This window comes from Chanos chanos, chromosome 4, assembly GCF_902362185.1.
Source record: "Chanos chanos chromosome 4, fChaCha1.1, whole genome shotgun sequence".
NCBI lineage: Eukaryota > Metazoa > Chordata > Actinopteri > Gonorynchiformes > Chanidae > Chanos > Chanos chanos.
The window spans coordinates 21,889,063-21,910,427 of record NC_044498.1 but is presented as its reverse complement, the minus strand read 5'-3'; the positions used below and the strand labels follow the sequence as shown (position 1 = coordinate 21,910,427).

The 21,365-nt window shown below is 39.4% G+C and overlaps 1 protein-coding gene across 1 annotated transcript; it reads right to left on the bottom strand.

The window, feature by feature from the left end:
- Positions 1 to 218: 218 nt before the first annotated feature.
- mthfd1a (methylenetetrahydrofolate dehydrogenase (NADP+ dependent) 1a, methenyltetrahydrofolate cyclohydrolase, formyltetrahydrofolate synthetase) lies at positions 219 to 21,111 on the bottom strand. The gene is made up of 28 exons (XM_030770555.1): positions 20,771 to 21,111; positions 20,478 to 20,580; positions 20,309 to 20,393; positions 19,504 to 19,563; positions 19,320 to 19,373; positions 18,794 to 18,930; positions 16,656 to 16,756; positions 16,227 to 16,363; positions 15,103 to 15,214; positions 14,713 to 14,840; positions 13,320 to 13,417; positions 12,771 to 12,944; positions 12,447 to 12,580; positions 11,922 to 11,968; positions 11,712 to 11,819; positions 11,521 to 11,595; positions 11,090 to 11,182; positions 10,575 to 10,709; positions 9,286 to 9,354; positions 8,724 to 8,835; positions 8,124 to 8,263; positions 6,573 to 6,614; positions 5,881 to 5,981; positions 5,263 to 5,440; positions 3,137 to 3,244; positions 2,867 to 3,007; positions 996 to 1,082; positions 219 to 406 (listed from the first exon to the last, which is right to left on the bottom strand). The coding sequence occupies exons 2-27, from the start codon at positions 20,576 to 20,578 to the stop codon at positions 1,005 to 1,007; spliced, it is 2,748 nt and encodes a 915-aa protein (XP_030626415.1). The 5' UTR covers positions 20,579 to 20,580; positions 20,771 to 21,111; the 3' UTR covers positions 219 to 406; positions 996 to 1,004.
- Between the last annotated feature and the right edge of the window lie 254 nt (positions 21,112 to 21,365).

The following is a 21,365-nucleotide window of genomic DNA, read 5'->3' as shown; positions in this document are numbered from 1 at the left end:
TGGGAGTGTCCGCCTTCTCTGGGGGCCTGTCACTCGGGTTTGACACGCAACATAGATAGATTTTATGGCCAAGTTTGAAAAGGAGCAGAGGAACATGCGTGTTCCATTAACAGTTCTGGGGGAAAATTGTCAGAGAGCAGCTGGACACTTCTCATGGTTTTACAAAAAAAAAAAAAAAAAAAGTATCTTCAGCCCCATTCTTGTCAATCAAAGGATAACTGAGTCTTAGAGAACATATGTTATTTAGAGGAAAATGTGAAGACGCTGGCCAGAGGTGTGTTGAATGTGGAAGAGCAGAGCAGTTAAAGCATGGGTGTCCAGAGGGAGGGAGGTGTTGGAGAGAATCTCCTCATCTCTTGTGACTGGGTTTTATTTAGGTCTGGGATATGACAGCCCAACTTCACATCTGCTTCAAGACATGACAGAACAGGGACATAGATAAATAAGAGAGAGAAAAAAACATGTGTAGCTAGATTAACAACTGAGAACTAACAGAGAGAAGAATGATAAAGGGGACGTGAATGAAGATAGAATGAACTGAAACGAGATGAATAAAATGGAGGCAGCAACAGAATGAGAAACAGAGATAGACATAGATGGGGGGGTGGGAGATAGAGAGAGGGAGAGAGAGAGAGGGAGGGAGAGAGAGAGAGAGGGAGACAGAGAGAGAGGGAGACAGAGAGAGCTCTCAGAGAAAGAGTCTGGCACATGATACATGAATTACCATATCAGTTTAATAGCATATTTGTTTGCTAAAGGAAACATTCAGGACCATTCCCGTTTGATTTTATTGGTAGCCATGAGGAGTAGACCGATTGCACTACTGTTTGATTTCCAGATCAAAGAGCTAGTTATTGTAAGGTGAAATTGTGTGTGTAAAATCAACACATCCATTCAATGTAATTCTTTTTCTTTATTTTATCGTATATATCTAATATATATCTGTGGAAGTGAAGAGTTGTGACTCATTGTTTCTTTCCAACTGACCGGCTTACCTGATAATCTCAGAGCTTTTGGGTGTCTTTGAAGAGGTCGTTGCCATGGAAGCATGGCCATATGGGATCCTCAGGTATGGTAGATGACTTTCATATAATTTGCGAAAAGAGACAAAGCAAAACACACACACACATACACAGAGAGAGACAGACAGGAAGGGGGAACAGCAATATTATTAATAATATTAATTGCTAATAAATATTCATTTTTTTCCATTTGAAAATTTCATTGGTGGTCTCTTATTAACTCTCTTTCAAAACACAACTGTTGTTTCTATCACAAGAACAAAACCTCTAAAATCGTCTTGTAGAAGGCTGTCAGGATGAGGAATGAAAAATGAAAACAATCTAACAAAATCAAGTGAACCATCTGGCAGGCATTGTATGCTGGACTTGCTTAACTCAGATAGTGTATGTGTACAAGAATACACACACACACACACACACACACACACACACACACACACACACACACACACACCAGTGCACACATGCATGCGTACACAAAGACCCCTCTACCCTCAGCCTCTCATATCCACCCACGCACACTGTCACAGTCCCAGACCGGCACAAACACACACACATATACACACAAGCACACAAACAAGTGTGTGCGCGCACACACACCACAAACACGGACACTCACAGACCCACGCAGACGCCCACACCCACCCACTCCCACACAAAAAGACACACTGACACATATTTAAGATGCAAAAAACCTGAATGTCTAAGGTCACCTGGAACAGTGTTAGCTCTTGTTCAAAGACTTGTTCTTACCACAGGCCCGGAACCTAGCAACACATTCAGATAAAAATATCCATTTTCATATGTGAGCCAATTTAGGCCAAGTTCTCACAGCCACATCAACACTCCTCTCCTCTCACTCCCTGACTAAGATTCAAAATGGAACCTCTCTCTCTCTGGCTCTCTTTCTCTTTGGCTCAAAAGGAGACCCCAAGGGATTCATAGTTTTCTAATATTGATTTTTAATTTCCACACTGGTGTGTCATTTCATCCAAGAATCTGAAGCATAGTGATGTCTACCCTAGGGCATATACCTCAGTGGTGGCCTGTCAGATTAGATTAGAAAGGTTTTTGTTTTTTTAACACTGCCCATAAGTCTGACAGTGCATCTCAAACCTGTTTGATGTCAATAAATGAAATTTCTGTAAATCCTCCTATTGGGTAAATGTATTATGAACAAAACAAAAAAAAGAAAAAGAAAAGATAATCTAGGTTTTATTGCAGTACAGCTCTGCACTGATTTGAGTTTTAATCTTTGGCCTTTTACTGGCTGCAGTCACCTGACTGCACAAATAGACCCCTCACTAGGTGGATAAGAGAAATAACAGCTTGAGTCCGTGCAGTCTGTAGGCTAATCACCATTTTGAGTGAAATAATTTATTGTTTATTTAGTAAACACCATTTTAGCTTTCGAATGACTCATAATTATGTACTTCATTGTTTGCCAACATCGATTCTTTATTCAAATATGACTTTTACTAGTTCTGTGAATCTCTAAAAGGAAAAATGTATGAATTCCCACATGATACACAACATTTCAGTGGGAATGTGATAACAGTAATTCTTGCCACTACATAAAGAAATAAATGAAAATAAATGAAACCTTTCAGATAATAATAACTATAATAACCGTAATAATGATAATAAGATAATGATAACTGTAAGAAGAATTTAGGATAATTTCTCCTCTATCTATTGTGCCAGTGTTTTAGATTATGCAAATGAATACATATTGATCATACCAAGCACCAAACCTTTCCAGGGCCCATGTACAACAGAGCTTCATACCACACTGTGTCACACCTCCTATAGCTGTGTAAAAAGAACAGTAGAGCTGAACTCACCGTGCCAACCAGTCCAAGCAGGAACCCAGCACCCGTGTTTGCCTGGATGTCCAAAATATGCAGGACAGAATCTGTGGCGTTTCCCTTCATATCTGGAGACGTGTGGGTCTGACCAATGCAGATTGGCATATTGCACAAGCCCTTCATTACAAAAATATATATATATATAAATAAATAAATAAGGAAAATAAATAAAAACATAAATAAAAATCTCTTAGCATTCATTTGATTGTAACGCAGCCAAATCTCACATCTCACATGCAAACTCACTTGTTTGGTGTAAAGTGTTAGCTTTTCCTTAGCTCTAGGCGAGAGCTCCACATCCCTCAAGCCGTACATCTGCTGTGCGATTGTTCGAATCTTATCGACAACAGGCATCTGAAAGTTGCACGTCAAAACAGAAAAATGCGTTTTATCGGTATGAGCAGTAGGCGGTTTTGGGGGGGGGCAACCCCCTTGTTAGCAAATGACCAAAAAAATCCCCCTTGCTAACCTGCCATCCCTCAATATACTCTACAGAGTAGTATGAGTGACCATTGGGCCATCCCTCCGGTAGAAAATATGAAATCACCTGAAAGTAAGCTTTGTTTTTTATTTGCCAAATGGAGTAGAGCAGTGTAATGCTACTTTACAGGATCTTGGGCCATCAAAAGAGCATTTATGAAACTGGCTAACTTTACCCATTGCACATAAGGGTGAGCACTTGCATCTGAAATGAATACAACAGCAATGTGATCACAAACTATATGCTCTAAGCAACAGTTTTCTTTTTTTCCCCTTCTCTAATGATTTCTTTTGCTGGCATTAAAGCACAGTCAAATTAGTTAGCAGAGGATTTAGTTGCCCTGTTCACAACGGCTTTCACCAAACGTGCCTCTGTAAGCCCTCCCTGGAAGCAGAGGAAAGAAGAGATCTCTCTGGCTGACCGTATGGGTAATGACCAAGATGTTTTAAAGCACACATGCATTGTAGTCTTTATTAAATGTCCCTCCTCTCTAATTGTGTCTCAATGTTTGTGCCCACCATGCGTACATCTCTGCCGAACTGTAAATGATAGACAATCACATCCATTATAAATAGGCCTAGTGAAACAGACAGATAATTCACACGGTAAAAATCTAAATAGGACTGAAAGCTGATAATGAAACAGCTCCAAATGGAAGGTGTTAATTGGAGGTTTTCAGCAGCACTGTGCTGAGAGAAAGTGCAACATAAGCTGTGCAATACTGCCGTTCCAGCTAATTAAAAAAAAAAAAAGCCACTCAGAACAACTTTTATGGTAATACTTCCAATGTAATTATCTTTGTCCACTGGAGCTTTGTGATATTTTTTTTATTTTTTTATTATTTTTTTTTTTTATGAAATGTGTGTATTGAAGTTTCGTGAATTGTTTTTAATATGTGTAATTCAGCCCCTCTGATATCAAGAGGCAGATACACCATTAAAAAAACCATTTGCTGAACAAATCATATATCATAGCGTCTTTCCAGTCATTAGACTTAATTATTTCACTGTCACTAATCAAGCTCAAATTATATCAGCAGATACTGTCACACATTCAAGTCAGCTTGACTATTTAAAGCCACAGACAATGTGGACATGGATGTAAAACTTTAGGGTTGTGTTAATTGATAATCATTTTTTAGAGCGTTGGGAAAATAAAAAAGACATGCTCCTTACACTACATTGAGTAGTGTTTTCTGGTGAGGGTGTTCTCATAAAATTGAATAATAAAAGTCCTAATGAAGCAGGAGTGAATGGGAAAAGACATTTTCATCATCACTGGTAAGACGCGACCAGTGTTAACACCAGTCAGAGTTGCACTGTTTAAAAAATTGAAATGCTGGAACACTTCAGTAGTTATTCACATGAGACTAGAATTTCATCAAGGCAGACAGTCAAAAAGACGTCACATAGAGCATTGTACAGTTAGGAGTTTCCATATGCAGTATGATGCAAATCTGAAAGATTGAATGTTATGCCATTTTTGTGGTTTGATATACAAGATTTTTAGATGTAGACCACTGAGATCATTGGTAAATATTGGTCTAATTACAAGGAAGACATTACAGAATGGCCCCATATGTCTACATGGGTGAACTTCCATTTTAATGAGATTTTTTCCCTAATGTACTCACATTGTCTTTCAACTTAGTGTGAGTTAATTTATTTCTGCTGCATTTTTTTTTTTCAAATTACAAATGTGAAATATAGCATTTACCATCGGACAAAGTTTTAATTTATTTACTTGAAAGCAGTCATATGAAAAAAAAAAATGAAATCCATGGTTTATCCTAAGCCTTGCTGTAATCACTCAGGTAGAATTAGAGAATTATACTACATTAATAATTCTCTTTACCTTTGGTGAATGTTTTGCAGAACGTTTGTGGTCTTACCTCTACATTATAGAGAAACTTGAATGGTCTTGGGACTTCAGATGCTCTTTGAACAGCCTGAGCCAGAGCTACAGCTCCGGCGCCCCCCTCAGCCCAGTGAGTGCAGCGCACCACATCAAACACGCCTGCTTGCCTCGCCTGATCACAGATAAGGTCCAATTCCTCCTCAGAGTCTGTGCTATGAAAGCATGGCATAAAAACACTCAGATCACAAATGGTAGCTGAAAAAAAAGTGTAAATAAATAAAATAAAAGTGCCAGTAACGAGTGACGCAAGGCCTGTTTGAGTACCAGATTTATGGATGTTGTGTGTTATTGATAACTACAGTGATATCACATTTCTCCATTTTGGGATCTTGAAACTAGAAAAACACCTTTATACATTTTCATGGTGCACAAATGCATTTAAATGTATATAAGATGAGCGAGCATTTAAATTTTTGTGAATGTGGTATTTTGGTATAAAAAGAAGTACAATGTCTTTTTATTAATGAAATTTTAAGTATTAAACTAAACTTCACTTTTCATTTTTAAAGCAGTGAGCCACCACAAAAAATACTTAACCTCTGCTCTCCATTTTAATGTGCAGTGAGTTTGATATTTTACATTGCTTACTAACCTGAAGGTGTTGATTGCTACAATCACCGGTAGGCCAAACATCCTTGCAGTCTCCACCTGTTTCTTTAGGTGACCACAGCCCTTTTCCAACAACACTAAGTTCTACAGGAGAAAGTAAAACCATTTATCACAGCAGAAGAGCACCAAACTCTCTCAGTGCTGTTTTGCATCAGCTCACCATAAAATAATAAAAGCTGTTTTATTCTTGGTGCACTATCTCTCTGTCTCCATCTTGCCATTAAGTAGCATCTGTTCAATAAAATGAAACGCTCATAAACCCAGATAAGGATTTTTTTTCCCCAGCTGAGTCCCCTCTGGTTTCACCCTAACCTTTCTAATGAGGAATATTTTCTACCTTAGTATAGGGTGTCCACACTGACAGCCAGTAAAAAAAACAAAAACAAAAAAAAACAAACAGCAGGAATTTTGGACGGTGCGGTGGATATCCCAGACATACATATTTCCAAATGTGATACTGTGGCAATATGATCAGTATTTGTATTATGAATATTTAAAGATCTCAGCCACTTCATTGTCCCATCCCTTTCATTAATACAGTGGAGGCAAGTAAACAACTGCTGCTAGCCTTTTAATCATGACATTGTAGGCTCATTCTACCAGACATTAAAATTGTTTCAACTTTTTGCAAGACTGCAGCAAATGGGGTTTCAAGGGAAACAAAGGGGAGCTTACCTCTCGTGAATACTCTTTGAGTAGGGTCGAGCTAGGTGTAACCTGTAAGAAAAATAAAAAGAATTGCATTTATCCTGAGGGTGAACCTGTCCTTACGTCTGTCTCTCCCCTGATAAATGTCTAATGAGCAGTTTGCATTTCGCCTATTTTGATGAGAAAAATATGAGCCTGTTCAGCATGTGACCTTTTAGACGAGTAAAACAGAGACGGTGATTAATGAAACTCTCACAGCTTCAATGATAGAAGTGTGTGACACATAGCACAAATGTGTGTAAATCGTATGACTTCACACGTTCACTAGAAGGTTAGATGCTTCAGTTAGTTCAGCTAATGAAGCCTGTTTTAAGCCTCGTGTATTATTAGCTGCGCGATGGAAAGTTTCACCGGAAATCTAACATAAAAGGACCCCTTCCCGTATGAGTGAATGTACAGTTCCGTGACTTGTAAAACCAGCAGCTGCATGAACCGGCCTTTTCCATACCACCCAGCGCAGCCAAATGAGGTGATCAAAACTATCTGTCTGTAACACGTTCGTCTCTCCACACCTCATCCGCAACCATTCAGCGTTCAGCATCGCCAGTTGACTAATCAGTCGCCTGATCATTGCCCGTCTTTCCTTTTTAAGACTCACCCGTGTGAGATCATTTATTTCTTGTTAACCACATGTATACGTAGCTTACTCTGTTGTTTTTGCAGTTCACTGCAAAGTCTTGCGTTACCTACATGCATTACTGAGCCCTCTTTGATCCAAGCTATTTGTTATCGTGTGTCATCTTAGATCTTTTTCCGTTGCTGTTTATCGTGCTCTGGGTAATCCCCCGTGTATTTTCTGTGCCTGTTATCCTGCTCTGGTTTTGATTGGCGAAATTAAACTTCACCAGTTCACACTTGCATGCTGGCTCCTTGTTCTTCCTGACACTATTAGATGTGCTAGTGTTGCCATGTGGAACGGTTGGGGATATCTGAGGGCTACGGTAAGAGCTGCCGCTCAGTATAATGTCAGCGGATAAATAAAATAATCCTTTTGACAATATTTTATATGAATTCAATCAGATATAATTCCATTACTGTGGATGGTTTGTTTCGTATCTCTGTTTAATTACCCGAGAAGTAAAAGCAGAGAAGTGTGATGTTGTCTTATTTATTGGAATCCATCAGTAACGGTGGAGTTTTTTTGGAGACACATGTATGGGATACTCAAGCATGGGTCACACTTGTATTTAAAGTATGTGAATAGGCAGGATAAGCGAAAGCAAGTTGAAAGAGGGAAAGGGAGTCTTGAAAGAATACTGGGTAACTAAGCTATTTAAATACTTTATACCTGACATTAAGAAAGTTCGATGTTTATTCTAACCCCAACTAACCCTGTCAACTAACCCTAAGTTAGAAGCTATGTTTAATATTGACTTTGCATTCACATGCCTAAGTTACATGGCAAATGCACCAAATTTTTCTTTAAAAGTGGTTAGCAAATGTTGGTTAGTACTACTTGTCTCACCAAAGGAACTACACACTGACAGAGCTGTTTCACTCTCTGGGTGTTTAACGTACCTGTGGACCATTCCCATGCATCTTAAGAGCACGTGTAGTGGCCACTAACACCACCACATCTGGCTGGAGACCGGAATGGTGACACTTGATGTTGAAGAACTTTTCCAGGCCCAGGTGAGCTCCAGGAGCAGACTCAGTGACTGAGGGCAGGGGGTAGGGCATTGGGGGAAGTCATATGACATGAGACACTAAGTTTTGGGGATCAGGGAATAATATTATGAAACAGCAATGTTTCTCCTGCCCCATGGTAACAGTCATGTAGTTTGAAAACATTCAGTGATCATTGACTCAACTAATAATTACAGGATTATTAATGGATCTTTTATAACACAAGTTTACATAATGAGGCTTCACTCATATTGAGGTTGATTTATTTTCACCTCAGTCCGATAGGAAAATGAAATACAGCCAGTCATTCTGAAATATATTTCCTCTCAAAGTGATTAACATTTGCTGAATTTTATTCTTGACCTAAATTAATTTGGAATCCATTATTAATTTATTGTTGAGGCACATCAATTCTACCAAGTCTGAACGCCAGAGAGAGAGAGAGAGAGAGAGAGAGAAATGAAGATTAACTGAACATTGTGGTTGTCTCACCCACAAAGCCCTGAGGCCCCACTAGCTTGAGTGCCAGTCTGTCAGGCAGTGTGGAGGAAATGCCAGGGGCCATGTCACAGGATAGGCCAGTGTGAACAAACACCGGTGTACCCTGGAGAAATGGATGGAAAGGGAGTGAGAGAAAGGGGATGAGCTGAGGAGATGGAAATATAGGGACGGAAGATAAATAATAAAAAACTGTAACATGTTTAGCTCATTATTTCTTAAGAGTGATATGCTGTCTCCAACATACTAATCAGCATGTATAGTATTAATTTATAAACTCATAAATTTCAGAGTGCAGGTAAAGGGAGGAAAAGGAATGAGTCTTCTCTCTAGTAAAAGCATGAGTATCAGAGGCATGAATCAAGTAAATGTGCAGTCAAAAAGCGAGGGAAACCCCTTATTAAAGAGCTTAAGTGGTTTAACCTTAAAATCTAGGTATTAACAGGTAAAGTTCAGCTGAGTTCTTGGTGTGTTTGTATTCCACTTCTGTGACTTTCAGAATTTCTCAGTTTAAGTGATGCAAGAAAGGAGCAAGGTTTTTAATGAAGAAACTTACTTCGACAGTCTGCATCAGATTTGGTTTCAATGCCTCCTTCAGCAGCAAGGCTAAGGCACCACTAATACCCTGCGTGGGAAAATGTTTTACTCTTTTTTTTTTACTCTCACTGAAAAACCACAATGTTACAGTTCATACACACAGGCACACATATGCATACACACACACACACACACACACTCTCACAAGCACACTGACACACAGGCACATGACCGCACGCATGCACGCACACACACACGTGCACACACGTACAAAAGAATGTGACAAGCAGTGCTGCAGAAGCTAGTCTGATAATATAGTCTGCCAAGCTGATGGAAGATAAAGCAAAGCTACTGTTGAGAAGAAAAGAATTCTGAGAATGACAGATAATGAGAAACCAGTACACTACATTAAAACCACCTTGTGAATCTAGAATGTCATATCAGATACAGTTATGACATGTAGTCATATTTTATGCAGTTTTAGGTTATACTTAAACCACTCAAGTCAAACACATATAAAAGTGCATGAATAAACAATTCTAAAAGAAATAGAGTATCACAGGGCAAATATATAAATATTGTTTATGTTCCTATATCAATCAAACTGTTTCAAGAGCAAAAATATTTGAAGACATATGAAAGGCAACAGTTTTAAGATAAGCAAATGACAAGACAATAGAGATGTACTGTTATTAAGAAATTGTGAGGATCTTTTTGGATAAATTAAGACTGGACACCAGGCATCCAGTAAACTCAAAGGACAGGATACTGAGACTGACAGGGTCAGAGCTGCTGTTCCAGGCACTGCCTATGATAGAGCCTTACAGAAACTGGAGCATCGTCCATAAAATCTCCATTGTAATGAATGAAAAGGGTATCACATAAAACAACATTTTGAAAGTAGCGAGAACAGGTCTGTTTCTGAAATTCTTTTTTTCTTCAATGGATATTCGAGAGTAGTTACAATTGTTAGCAACACTGGTACATGCTAAAGTAAGAAGTAACGACTAAAAACACTATGGATATCTGTATTTATTCAAAACCGAAGTAAACTGTAAATTGTAGTAAAATTACCATATACTACTGTTACATATTATGTAACTCATCCCATAGACTATTACACATAATGTAACTCTCTCCCTCAAGGGCTCAACTGACTGAATTCGCCAGATTTTCAAACAAATATACCCACAAGTATATTCACACACACGCACACACACACACGCACACACACAGAGAAAAAGAGAGAGAGAGAGACAGACAGACAGACAGACAGACAGTGCAAAGGAAGGGGTGAATAATACTAACTAGGTCCTCGGCTGTGATGAGTTGTCCAGATCTGCTGGTGGCCAGTGCAGTCTTAGCCAGCCTTTGCTGCATGTCCTCTGCACTACTGCTCAGGGAGAGCACAGCCATAATTTCATTGGCCAAAGATGAGTTATCCTGTGGGATCCATTCATTCAGTTTGTAAGACGAGTAATAATCAAAAATAGCTGCTTGTTTGAAATGTTTTGGCACTGTAGCTTTACTGTGATGTTTGGAGGTGCAAATGCTTTTTTTATGGCATTTCTGCAATCACTCAACTCTGTTTCCACAGTGAAACAACAGCACCATGACAGCACTCTATTACTGCCAGATTTTGGGAAAAGGACCACGCTGAGAGGTGACATCAGTGTGACGTTGCTAAAACTGATCATTTAAAAATATATTTTGTAATAGGATGCCACAGTGGGTAATTTTGGAAGCCAAGGCTAAATAGCAGGTCACAGCTTTCAAGTTAATATTGTTGTCTAAAGTAGTAGTTTTTGACTGATGAAACTCACCATTCTGGTATTGGGGTCAATGTCCAAATGGACAAACCTCCTCATCTCTTCCTTTGTCAGGGTCGCGGGTTCTGTTTTTTCAATGCCCAGTTTCTGCAGGATTACAAAATCAATCTCTAACCCATAATTGGATTGCATGGTTTTTTTTAAATAATAAGAAGAGGAAACAGTTTCCTCAAAATACATGATTTGGATAATAGAAATTTGAAGTCATGAAAAAATGACATGGGTAATTACTCTTGGGAAACACAGATACAAACACAGAAAATGTTTGTTTACTGACTTTACAGGCTTCTAAAATATATATGTGTCTTTCATATATTCTACTAACATTACACCCACTCAGATGGCTCTGGTATCTGATTATTGGCTACAATTCAATCTACATAATATTCAAATTTAGCTGTAAATTCACTTGTTTATTAATTTACCTTCAGCCTGTTGAGCTGGACTGGTGAAAACACTTTTTGACCCTTTATAGAGGGGACAAGCAGGTCAAACAAACCCTGAGGATAAGAAAAGGAAAGAAGAGAAATGTATTTGGACTCAGAGACAACTGAACAGAAACATGCAAACACACAAATTGTAGATAGATGTCAGATTACAAAGTCATACATCAAACCTTATCATTCTCTTTGGCCTCATAATGGGCACGAGCTTTGACTGTGTCTACTGCTAGACTGCTGGCTGTGTAGACGGCTTCTAGGTCTCCTGTAGACTGGAGGCTGACCTGGGGTCAGTGTGGTGGAAGAGTAGGACATAAATGATAAAAAATGAATGCGTTGATATTCCAGCTGTGTGGGCTTACTTTGTAAAGATGTGCTTTACATACCTCCTCCATGGGAACAACTTGAGAATATCCTCCTCCAACAGCACCACCTAAATGAATGAGATCAGAACAAACGCAACAGTGTCTACTGTTTACTCTCACAAATCAGGGAGGGTCAATGGTTGGATCATTTGTATTTATGATGACGTAAAATGCATTCAAACTTCATTCATTCTCAAATTTTGAGACCATGTCACAGTTTTTTTTAAATATACTTTGGCACAGTAACCCTTCAAATGAATGTGATGTAGAAATTATGAAATTAAAAATCAAGTAATTGCTATACTATGAGCAGGAACTTGTAAGACAGTCTGGAGGAGCTTTTCCTGCTTTATACATTTTTGTGTTGTTTTGGGTCATAATTTCAGTATGTGCTAATCTACAATTAATGCAGTATTCAATAGACCTTCATGCTTGTGAAACCATGTAAAGTATTGAGTTTCTACAGAAACAGTCTGCCCTGTGTTATCATCCCACAGAAATATGTGATAGTTTCTCTTCAGTTTTAGAAAAACACCAATCACTCACCTCTAATGCCAAAGCTGGATCCTGGAGTACGCTGCACACAGGCAAAAGCATTGACACTCAGGTGTGCTCCTAATGCCTGCGCTAGCCCAAGGGTGGTGGTAGTGTTTCCTTCGCCCATAGGGGTGGGTGTAATCCTGCAGTATAACACAGCAGAAAAAGTCACCTACAACTACACAAAACTGACATTTAGCTTCCACTGTGCAGTTGAACATAAAGCTTAAATAGGCCACTACACTATATTTTGGCCAAAATACAATGCTTATCATTTTTGTATCAGTCATACAGTGAACAGTGCTAGAAATGAGGCTTAAAAAGCAATCTTACCCAGTCACCACCACATATTTCCCATCAGGCTCTTTTTCCATACGTTTCAGGGCATCTAGATGCACTTTTGCCCTGTTTCTACCATAGAACTCCACCTCATCAGAGAATAAGCCCACTTCTCTAGCCAGCTGGCCAATCGGCTTACTCTGGCACAAGTGGGATATTGTGAGATCACTGTAGAAAATCAAAAGATATGTTCCAGCACATAGACAGAGACCCACCACTAGGAAAGCAACCTTAGAATGCTCGTTTTGAATGACAGACATAATGAAGTCTGATTATAAATGACCTTAATTGTTTTTATAAATGTAAATGTCTTACTGTATTGTTTTATTTGAAGAAATAATTGTGGTAGAATACTTCGATAAACGCATCCTCCAAATCATATGACTATAAAGCGAGTCATGTCTTTTCTACTCTTGGTCAACTTGAATCAACAACACATGCATTTTCAAGCTGTGGAGTGTACAAATATCTGTGGGAAGCTAAAAACAGAACTTGGCAAAAGTTCTGCCCAGTCCAGCTGTTTGCTGAGAGCCACATGTGTACCTTGGCTGAGGTTTTTGTGGTTTCAGTTTTTTACAGGCCATATTCCACTTCCCCGGTCTGTAAGTCTGCAGGAAACGCTTAGCACTCTGGACTGTGTTCTGATGGAAACAAAATCAGTTTTTCAATTTAAGACGTCCTTTATTGTTGATAATTAGCACTGCATGTCAGCTTGTGAATAATCTTTGGAACTATGGAGCAGTATCCTCCAGTTCTTAATAGAACTAATCGGAACAAGTGTCTTGAAATCTTCTCAAGTCTTATAGACTGGTATCAGATAGTAGCTTTTCACAACACCCATGAGTCTCTAATTGAAATACATGCAATGCATCACAATAGACTTGTAATGCTGTGTTTTGAATAATATAACGAGTGACAACAATCCTCACTGAAAGTGTACACGAGTTGCCATTCACCTCCCTAAAGAAATTAAAGCTTTCATTATGTAGCAGCAGGCGGAAATTGTTCGCTAATCTTTTTTTTTTTCCAGTGACATCAAATTATTAAGATAAACTAACAGAACATGAAAATGACTCAGTGTTTCACATTTGATTCGTATTAAAGCTTCTGTACTAATTTGCATTCACAAAACGTACAAGCATATGCATGTCCCTAAGGCATAACAGCTCAAATGAGTCATATTAAACCAAACCCAGAAGACTTGATTACAACATTAAGTGAGCTCTCTGCTCTCTACTCCTTAAAAGCAATGTGCCAGTTAAACTCCCCATAGGGAAATTAACCTGTTTTAATGATGATAAGAACATTGCCCAGCAGCTGCTGTATTTGATACCTTCGCCATTGGCTGAGCATGTGCTTCAAGGACAAAAAATATGATTCTGACTCCAAATTTTCTACCTGTACCTCTGAAATACTGTATTTCAACATGAAAAAAAATCTTAACTTTAAGTTCTCTCTCCTGCCTTTGTGTGTGTGTGCACTTAATTAAAAAACACTGTTAGTTGGATTAAGTGGGCTCTAATTAAGCCTCATTGGAGGTTTTGTGTTTAACATGTTAGCTGTCTGATCAGAGTGACAGATATGAAGAAGTCTTAGAAGGCAATAGTTTCAAATAAGTCAGTCTAAACCACACATGAGACTCATTGCATCCACCAAAACAAATTTAACTTGACTAGTATTACTTTAAAAGGACAAGTGTAACGGATGTACTTCAGAAGTTCCCATGCATCTGGACTGTTAAAGTGCTCTTTTTAATTCTATGTGCATAACAATTTGCCACAAAAATGTCCAGTGAGTATAATTTTGAAAGGATGCCTCTTTTTTATAAGTCTATCCTAAAATTCTGTCTTATTAATAATAATATTTAAAAAACATCGCATATGTTCAGCAATTCCAGTAAGTTACAAAACCATTTCCTGTCTTGATGACATCGTACCTCCATTAGCATGGCCACTGTCATTGGCCCTACACCACCGGGGACAGGGGTGATGAACCCTGCTCGCTCCTTGGCTGAGGCATAATGAACATCTCCAACCACTCGCTTCCCGCCGGGCTTGCTACTATCTGCAGAGGGGTTAAAGAGAATGAGCTCGAGGTCACACACAATGGGTTCCACTCATTTAGGTGCCCTTAATGACTGTGTAATTTACATACTGTGACCATTTTATGGGTGTTATTGGATTTGTTTGGAACTGTCTCCACACACAGAGGTTACATAGTCGATCAAGCCCATAAAGCTTAAATGAGAATGATGGATGTAAACCACATCCTACCAAACAGACTCCACCATGGTCTACAAGTGCAGAGCAGGTACTAAGATAGAGACCTGGGATATGGTTGATGCCACAGTCAATGACAACCGCTCCCTCCTTCACCCACTCTCCTTTCACCATCTCTGCTTTGCCAGCACCCACCACCAAGATGTCTGCCCTCCCCACCTGGAAAGAACAGCTGGTAAGTCAACGTTCTGTGTGCGTTTTCAATCTTGTCTTTTGCCAAAAATGAAAGGAACATATGGACGATTGTTTTTCTTTTCCACAAATAAGCAACTTCTTGTCATCCAGATCAAGCCTGGTAGACGTATGGGATGTGACACATAAAAGACACATAAAAAAAAAAAACCCTGCAGATTATACTTTAGACTTTATGTAATCAATATATGGCAGTCAAAATTCAAATACTGCAATCCCTGACTGTTGAGCTATGAATTTATTCACTCCTTAAATGATCTTGAGCTTTTAGGGGGTTTTGTTGTGGTAAAGTTTGTCATAAAAGTTAAATAGTTGAACACATATTTAAGGCCTATTATTATAACAATTCTCAAGCAAATGTATGACCAGATTATGAAATGATCGTGCAGTGAGTCCTGTAGAGCAGATAATGGAAATGAAGATTTCATATTGCCTAATCATGCTTTTCTAGTTGTTAAGAAATAATTGTGGATTTATCATTGAAGGGTATTATGCGCATTAAAAAATTAAGCTGAAATTGCAAGATATAATGCTCATTATAATGGCACTCTGCACATGAGCAGGTCTGAGGCAAAGACAGATATGATTTTTTAACTGAGCATGAATGAATCCCATGATGTGCTCCTACTGATGGTTGTAACACTATTCAGATGACTCAGGGTGTACATGAATGACACTCGAGTTCCTGTCTGTTCTAACTGGTGGCTTGAGGGTCATGATGTGCTTAACATTGCTAATGTAATTGTGTGTGTGTGCGTGTGTGTGTGTGTGTGTGTGTGAAGGAGAGACAGAGAGAGAGAGGGTATGCATGTATGTATAAGGGAGAGAGAGAGAGAGAGAGAGAGAGAGTGTGTGTGTGTGTGCGTGTGTGAAGGAGAGAGAGACAGAGAGACAGAGAGAGTAAGAGTGAGAGTATGTGTGTGTGTATGTGTGTATTTGTGAGAAAGAGAAAAAGAGAGAAGGAGGGGAAAATGATCACCTGTGTAGCAAGATCTGGAGTCTTTGAGTGACAGGTAGTCACAGTGGCGTGGTTCCATAAAAGGAGATCATGCATGGGTGCTCCAACGATCTTACTGCGACCGATCACGACTGCATTTTTGCCTGACACTGAGACACCTGTGAATAATGCAGGCAGTTACCCTCCCACAGTAGACACTGTGTACTTTACTGCTCCACTACTCCAAGAATATGCCAAACCAGAGTGGTAACATGTTTTTCAACTCACAAATACTGTTGGGATCCACGATAGACACATATAGCATACTTTTGTACATACTGATATAATATCAAGGGGACAATAAGGCTTGATGCTTGAGCCATGCCTCAAACAATTTAAACCTTATTATTTGATGCTGACATCTTTACTCTACATGTAAAGCAAATCTTAGGCCAGAGGCAGGTCACTAACCAGTCTGACTGATGAGTTCCATACAGCCATTGGGAGTGCAGGGGATGAAACAGTCGCCCAGATCTCCACGAGACAGCTTCCCTGCATTTATACTGGTCAGACTGGGTAAGAAATATGAAACCAGTTATATAACATCAGGACATCCACTGTAGTGTGACACACCCTGTTCAAAAACTAAGAATGGATTGCTTGGGCGCACACACACACACACACACACACACAAAAATACACACACACACTTTCTGAAAAAAATACACACATGCACAGACACACACACACACACACACACTAGACTTTCCGCTAGGATTCTTATTTCTTGCTGGTTCGGGGTCCGCAAAGAATTTATTTTACCAGACGAATCTGAAACTTACCGGTCATGTTTCAGTAACAGTCTATGTTATAAATGCAAATATAATGTACACCTGGGTTGATGAAAGAACGACAACAACCTCAAATCAGTTTGACTATTTAATGAACAGTAACAATTAAGCAAAACGAACAGTATCAATTGGCCAAAACCTCAACATTAGCTAAAATGTAGGCTATTACGAAGCATCTGTAGGCTATTTTTAAAAAAGGCTAGGCCTACATGGCATCAAATGTAGCCTATAGGCTACAAGGTAACATTTTATTTTCTCTTTTTTTTTATTGCAGCAAAGTCCTCTGCTGCTGACTTGAAATCAGACGTGTCCAATGTGTCTTAACAGCTTGCAATGCGCATAAGTCGCGTCACTCTCTCCTCCTCCAGACGACCTGGCAACGTCGTCTTCGTTGTATGAGCATTATTACCGCACATTTTGACCCGCAAGTTTTTAATTTATCGTTTCTTTTTTTATCGGGCAAAAACCAGTAATTATAGGCTAATGGAAACCCTCTCTCTCTCTCTCTCTCACACACACACACACATTCTGAAAAAATACACATGCACAAACTCACACACACACCACACCACACACTTATTCCGAAGAAATAAGATGAGATAAGATACTATTTTGCATAATTTTCAAGTTTTGCTTTATAAAATGAAGCACTTATACAAGTATTAGCATGATTAAACACTTTAGTGTCCCAGATGACATCAGAATATTAGTATGCATGAAAATGTGACCAATTAGGACACCTACTGCTTCACATTTACACACTCCACCATCAACAAAGCGTGACACATTCTCCAACACATTTGTCTCTACTCAAGCCACACTGCAGGCACATTACATAAACCAGTCAAAAGATAACTGCAAACACAGCAAAGTGTATCACAACATGAAACAAGCTCGGTTCACAACAAAACATACAAAACCCTGACAACATATGACACATTTTTAAAGGGAACTTCTGAAATTTACCAGGAGTGTGAGAACCACAAATATGCCTTTTTTTTTCCTGACAGAACATGTGGACGTGTTTGATAGAGAAGAGATTTACATTCAAGAGGATTTACTACTACTGCTTTGGGCCAGGACCCCCCCCCCCCCCCCCCCCCCCCCCCCCCCCCAAAAAAAAAAAATCACCAAAATCCTTATCAGTGCTCTCCAAAAACAGCCTCTTTGTATAATCACTCTAGTGCCATTTTCAGACCACAATGCAATGCTCCTGTGACTACTCTGGGAGGTAACCTATATCTGTATAAACATAATTGGCATTACAGCCAAAACCAGTATTCACATGTTCCAAAGTTCAATACATGCTGATTCAATAACTTTCAGAGCATTCTGCCAATCACAAAATTAATAGGCCTCTTGTGTAAGTCTTCAAAACTGGATATTCAACAGCTCAAACAGTTGTCAGTCTATAAAAGAGGCCTTGAAGCCATTTGGGTAGGCCAAGATAAGAGGACAAGCCAGGGTCAGGCAGAACCAGAAAACTCCAGTCCCTCTGGTTGCTGGAGGGTATTGATAGAATGTGTAAAGTCACAGCTCTCCATCTGTGACCTAATGGGAGCGTTGTAACCAGTGTGGGGAGTTGTTACTGGTGTGTATCCCTTGTCTAGTTTGCAGGCCCACTTCAGTGGGGATTTTACACTTGTATAAGGTTCTTAGAAACTCAGCAACTCATCAGTGAAGTACCTAGGAACTAGCTGGGGTTGTTTTTTTCGCTGTTTATAAATCCACATCAAAAGCATAGTATTTATAACTTACCCATCCACATCCTTCTCTGGTGCTACTGCGTTGGTCACTTTCTCTGTGTCTATGGGGTTTATGGAGTCCAGTGGAAGTTGCACTATAAGCCCATGCACGCAGGGGTTTTCATTGATACCCACAATACTGCGTAGCACCTGAGTGAGAGGACAGCTATTAGAAAATCCTTTTTTATCACCATAACAAACAATATTTATTGTGTTTCCATAACACATTTTCTATTACAACACATAGGTTTGAACCAAACAGGATCAATGAAAGTAACTGATCTCTCTGATAAAAGCTGGACTGACGCGTTTTGTGGTTGATCTCGAAAGTCAAATAACTGTACTGCAATTATACTTGTTATCACAACCTTGTGATAACTTTTCTGAACAAGTTATTTCCGGATTACTGATGCAAAGGTCAGGGACTATGTTAGAATGTGTGCCAACTAAACTGTGTGAAGACACAAAGGCACATCAACCGGTAAAACATTCATTGCATGTGTGGTGAACGTTGTAAAAAGAGCATTGTGTTTGTTTACCTCATCCTCTGTGGCTGTCTTGGGCAGTCTGATGTGGTTTGCATTGATTCCAATCTATGAAAACATGAGTGGTAGAGACATAGAGAGAGGCTAAGTTCAACAAATTGGTGTGGAGTCCCAATTGTGTGTGTGCATGTGTGTGTGTGTGTGTGTAAAACTGGTATTATCACTACTCCTTTCTCACTTCTGCTGCAGCCTTGAGCTTCATACTGATGTAGAGGTTTGAGTCATCTCTATCTCCAACCTAGACAGTGAAGAGGAGTAGATTAATCTCATTAAAAATTATGTTATTAATGTTAACACATGAGGCACAGTGTACAACTTTTACTGTCAAACAGACAAAGACCCTCAAAAAAGCAATCAGAAGTTAAATCAAACAGACCTGAAGTCCAGTTTAGTCCTTGCTTGTGTATAAAGGAGCATTTGTTTAAAACAAAGGGGTGAATTTATTATTTTGAAGTTTATTCTTCTTTACTATTTTTTTTTGTTATTATTATTTCATTATTTTTCCATTTTGGCTGGTTTCTGTGCTTCTTAAAAATGTTATAAAGCATCTCTGCCCACTCAGGATGTGGAAAAATATACATTTGAGAGACAAGAGTCCCTCTGTGACCAGAGTTCTTCCAGGTCAGGACTGGGTCAGAGTCTGCTGATACACATTAACTATTTGGCTTGACATTGGGCAAGACTGGTGGATTTTTTTTAGGTCACAACCAACAATAAACTATGTGTCTGTACACAACAACACTCAGCAAACACATGCCAAAAAAACCCCAACAACATTCACAATCACTTACAACTCAAGAGGAGAAAAAAAGATAGTAGAATATTACCGAATGATCATCTAGGACAGAAAGGAAGAAACCGGAAAAGACAGAAGAGAAGAGTTAGATTTTCAGAGGTTAAGAATTTTTTCCACTTATTTCAGAAAGGTAATGACCAGTTTTTTTTTTCACAGCCACCTAAAAACAGAAAAGGTGTAGACTCACCTGTAGCACAACCAAGCCAGGTCGGAAAGCTGGGAACTGTCTTCTCATTTCTGCCACATCCTTTTTCAACCTCTCTCTCACCTGTCTGGAGACAAAAGAATGACTGACAGTCAGGTTATCAGTCACAGGTCTCCATGGGGCCTCTGGTCTTCACAAAACTCCAACTCACTGTGAGGTCTTGTTGCCGGAGACAACAGTTGCTATGGTACGCCTACTGTCCTGGCATCTCAGGGCTCCTCGCCGGAGCATTGTGCTAGCGACAGAAAACATGTCTGCATGTTGAAAGAAAAAAAAAATAACAAAAGACTCACAGGTTGCAAGAAAAAGAGATGGGAAGAGATAGAAAAGAGGAGTACAAAGTAATGTTATTTCAGGTGGCCCTGCAAAGGGACAAAAAAGAAAAAAAAAAAAAGCCTCTGAAATGAATGACAGCGCAGTAAGACACTAAGTTTGACTGCAGACCTTTTGAATGAAGTCCAGTTATAGCCTTCTCAAAGTGTAGTGCAGAAACTCCAGATGGCCTCTGGTCTCCTGTGAGGAGAGGAGCTGTGAAAGCTCACTCTCTCTTTGAATCATTGAAAGTCTCCTCCTCCTCCTCCTTTTTTCAGTGGAAACATTTCACTGTTGTTAGTCCAGGGAGTTCTCAGGCCAGTATCTTATCATAGTGTCCAGATTTTTCCATGCCATTCCAGCCAGCTCCAGAATGACAGGAGCCAGGTAGATAAAAAGACCTCTGTCAAGGCTGTAAGACATAGACACACATCCACACACACACACATATACACACCCTCGGGGATTTTGGAAGAGTGCTAGCAGGATCCAGAAAGGCAGGGTCCAGAGTTAACTTACAACTGCTAGCTTTGTTAAAGGAAGAGGAGTGTCCCAAAGCTAGGCATTCAGCCAATCACAAACTTCCCCAGCTGGGGGAGAGGAATTCATACAGCTAGAGAGTATTATTTCCCCTCCTACTCTCACTCTCTCTCTCTCTCTCTCTCTCTCTCTCTCTCTGGCTCTCTCATTACACCAACAACTTGAGCCCTCCAAGAAAATGTCTGTG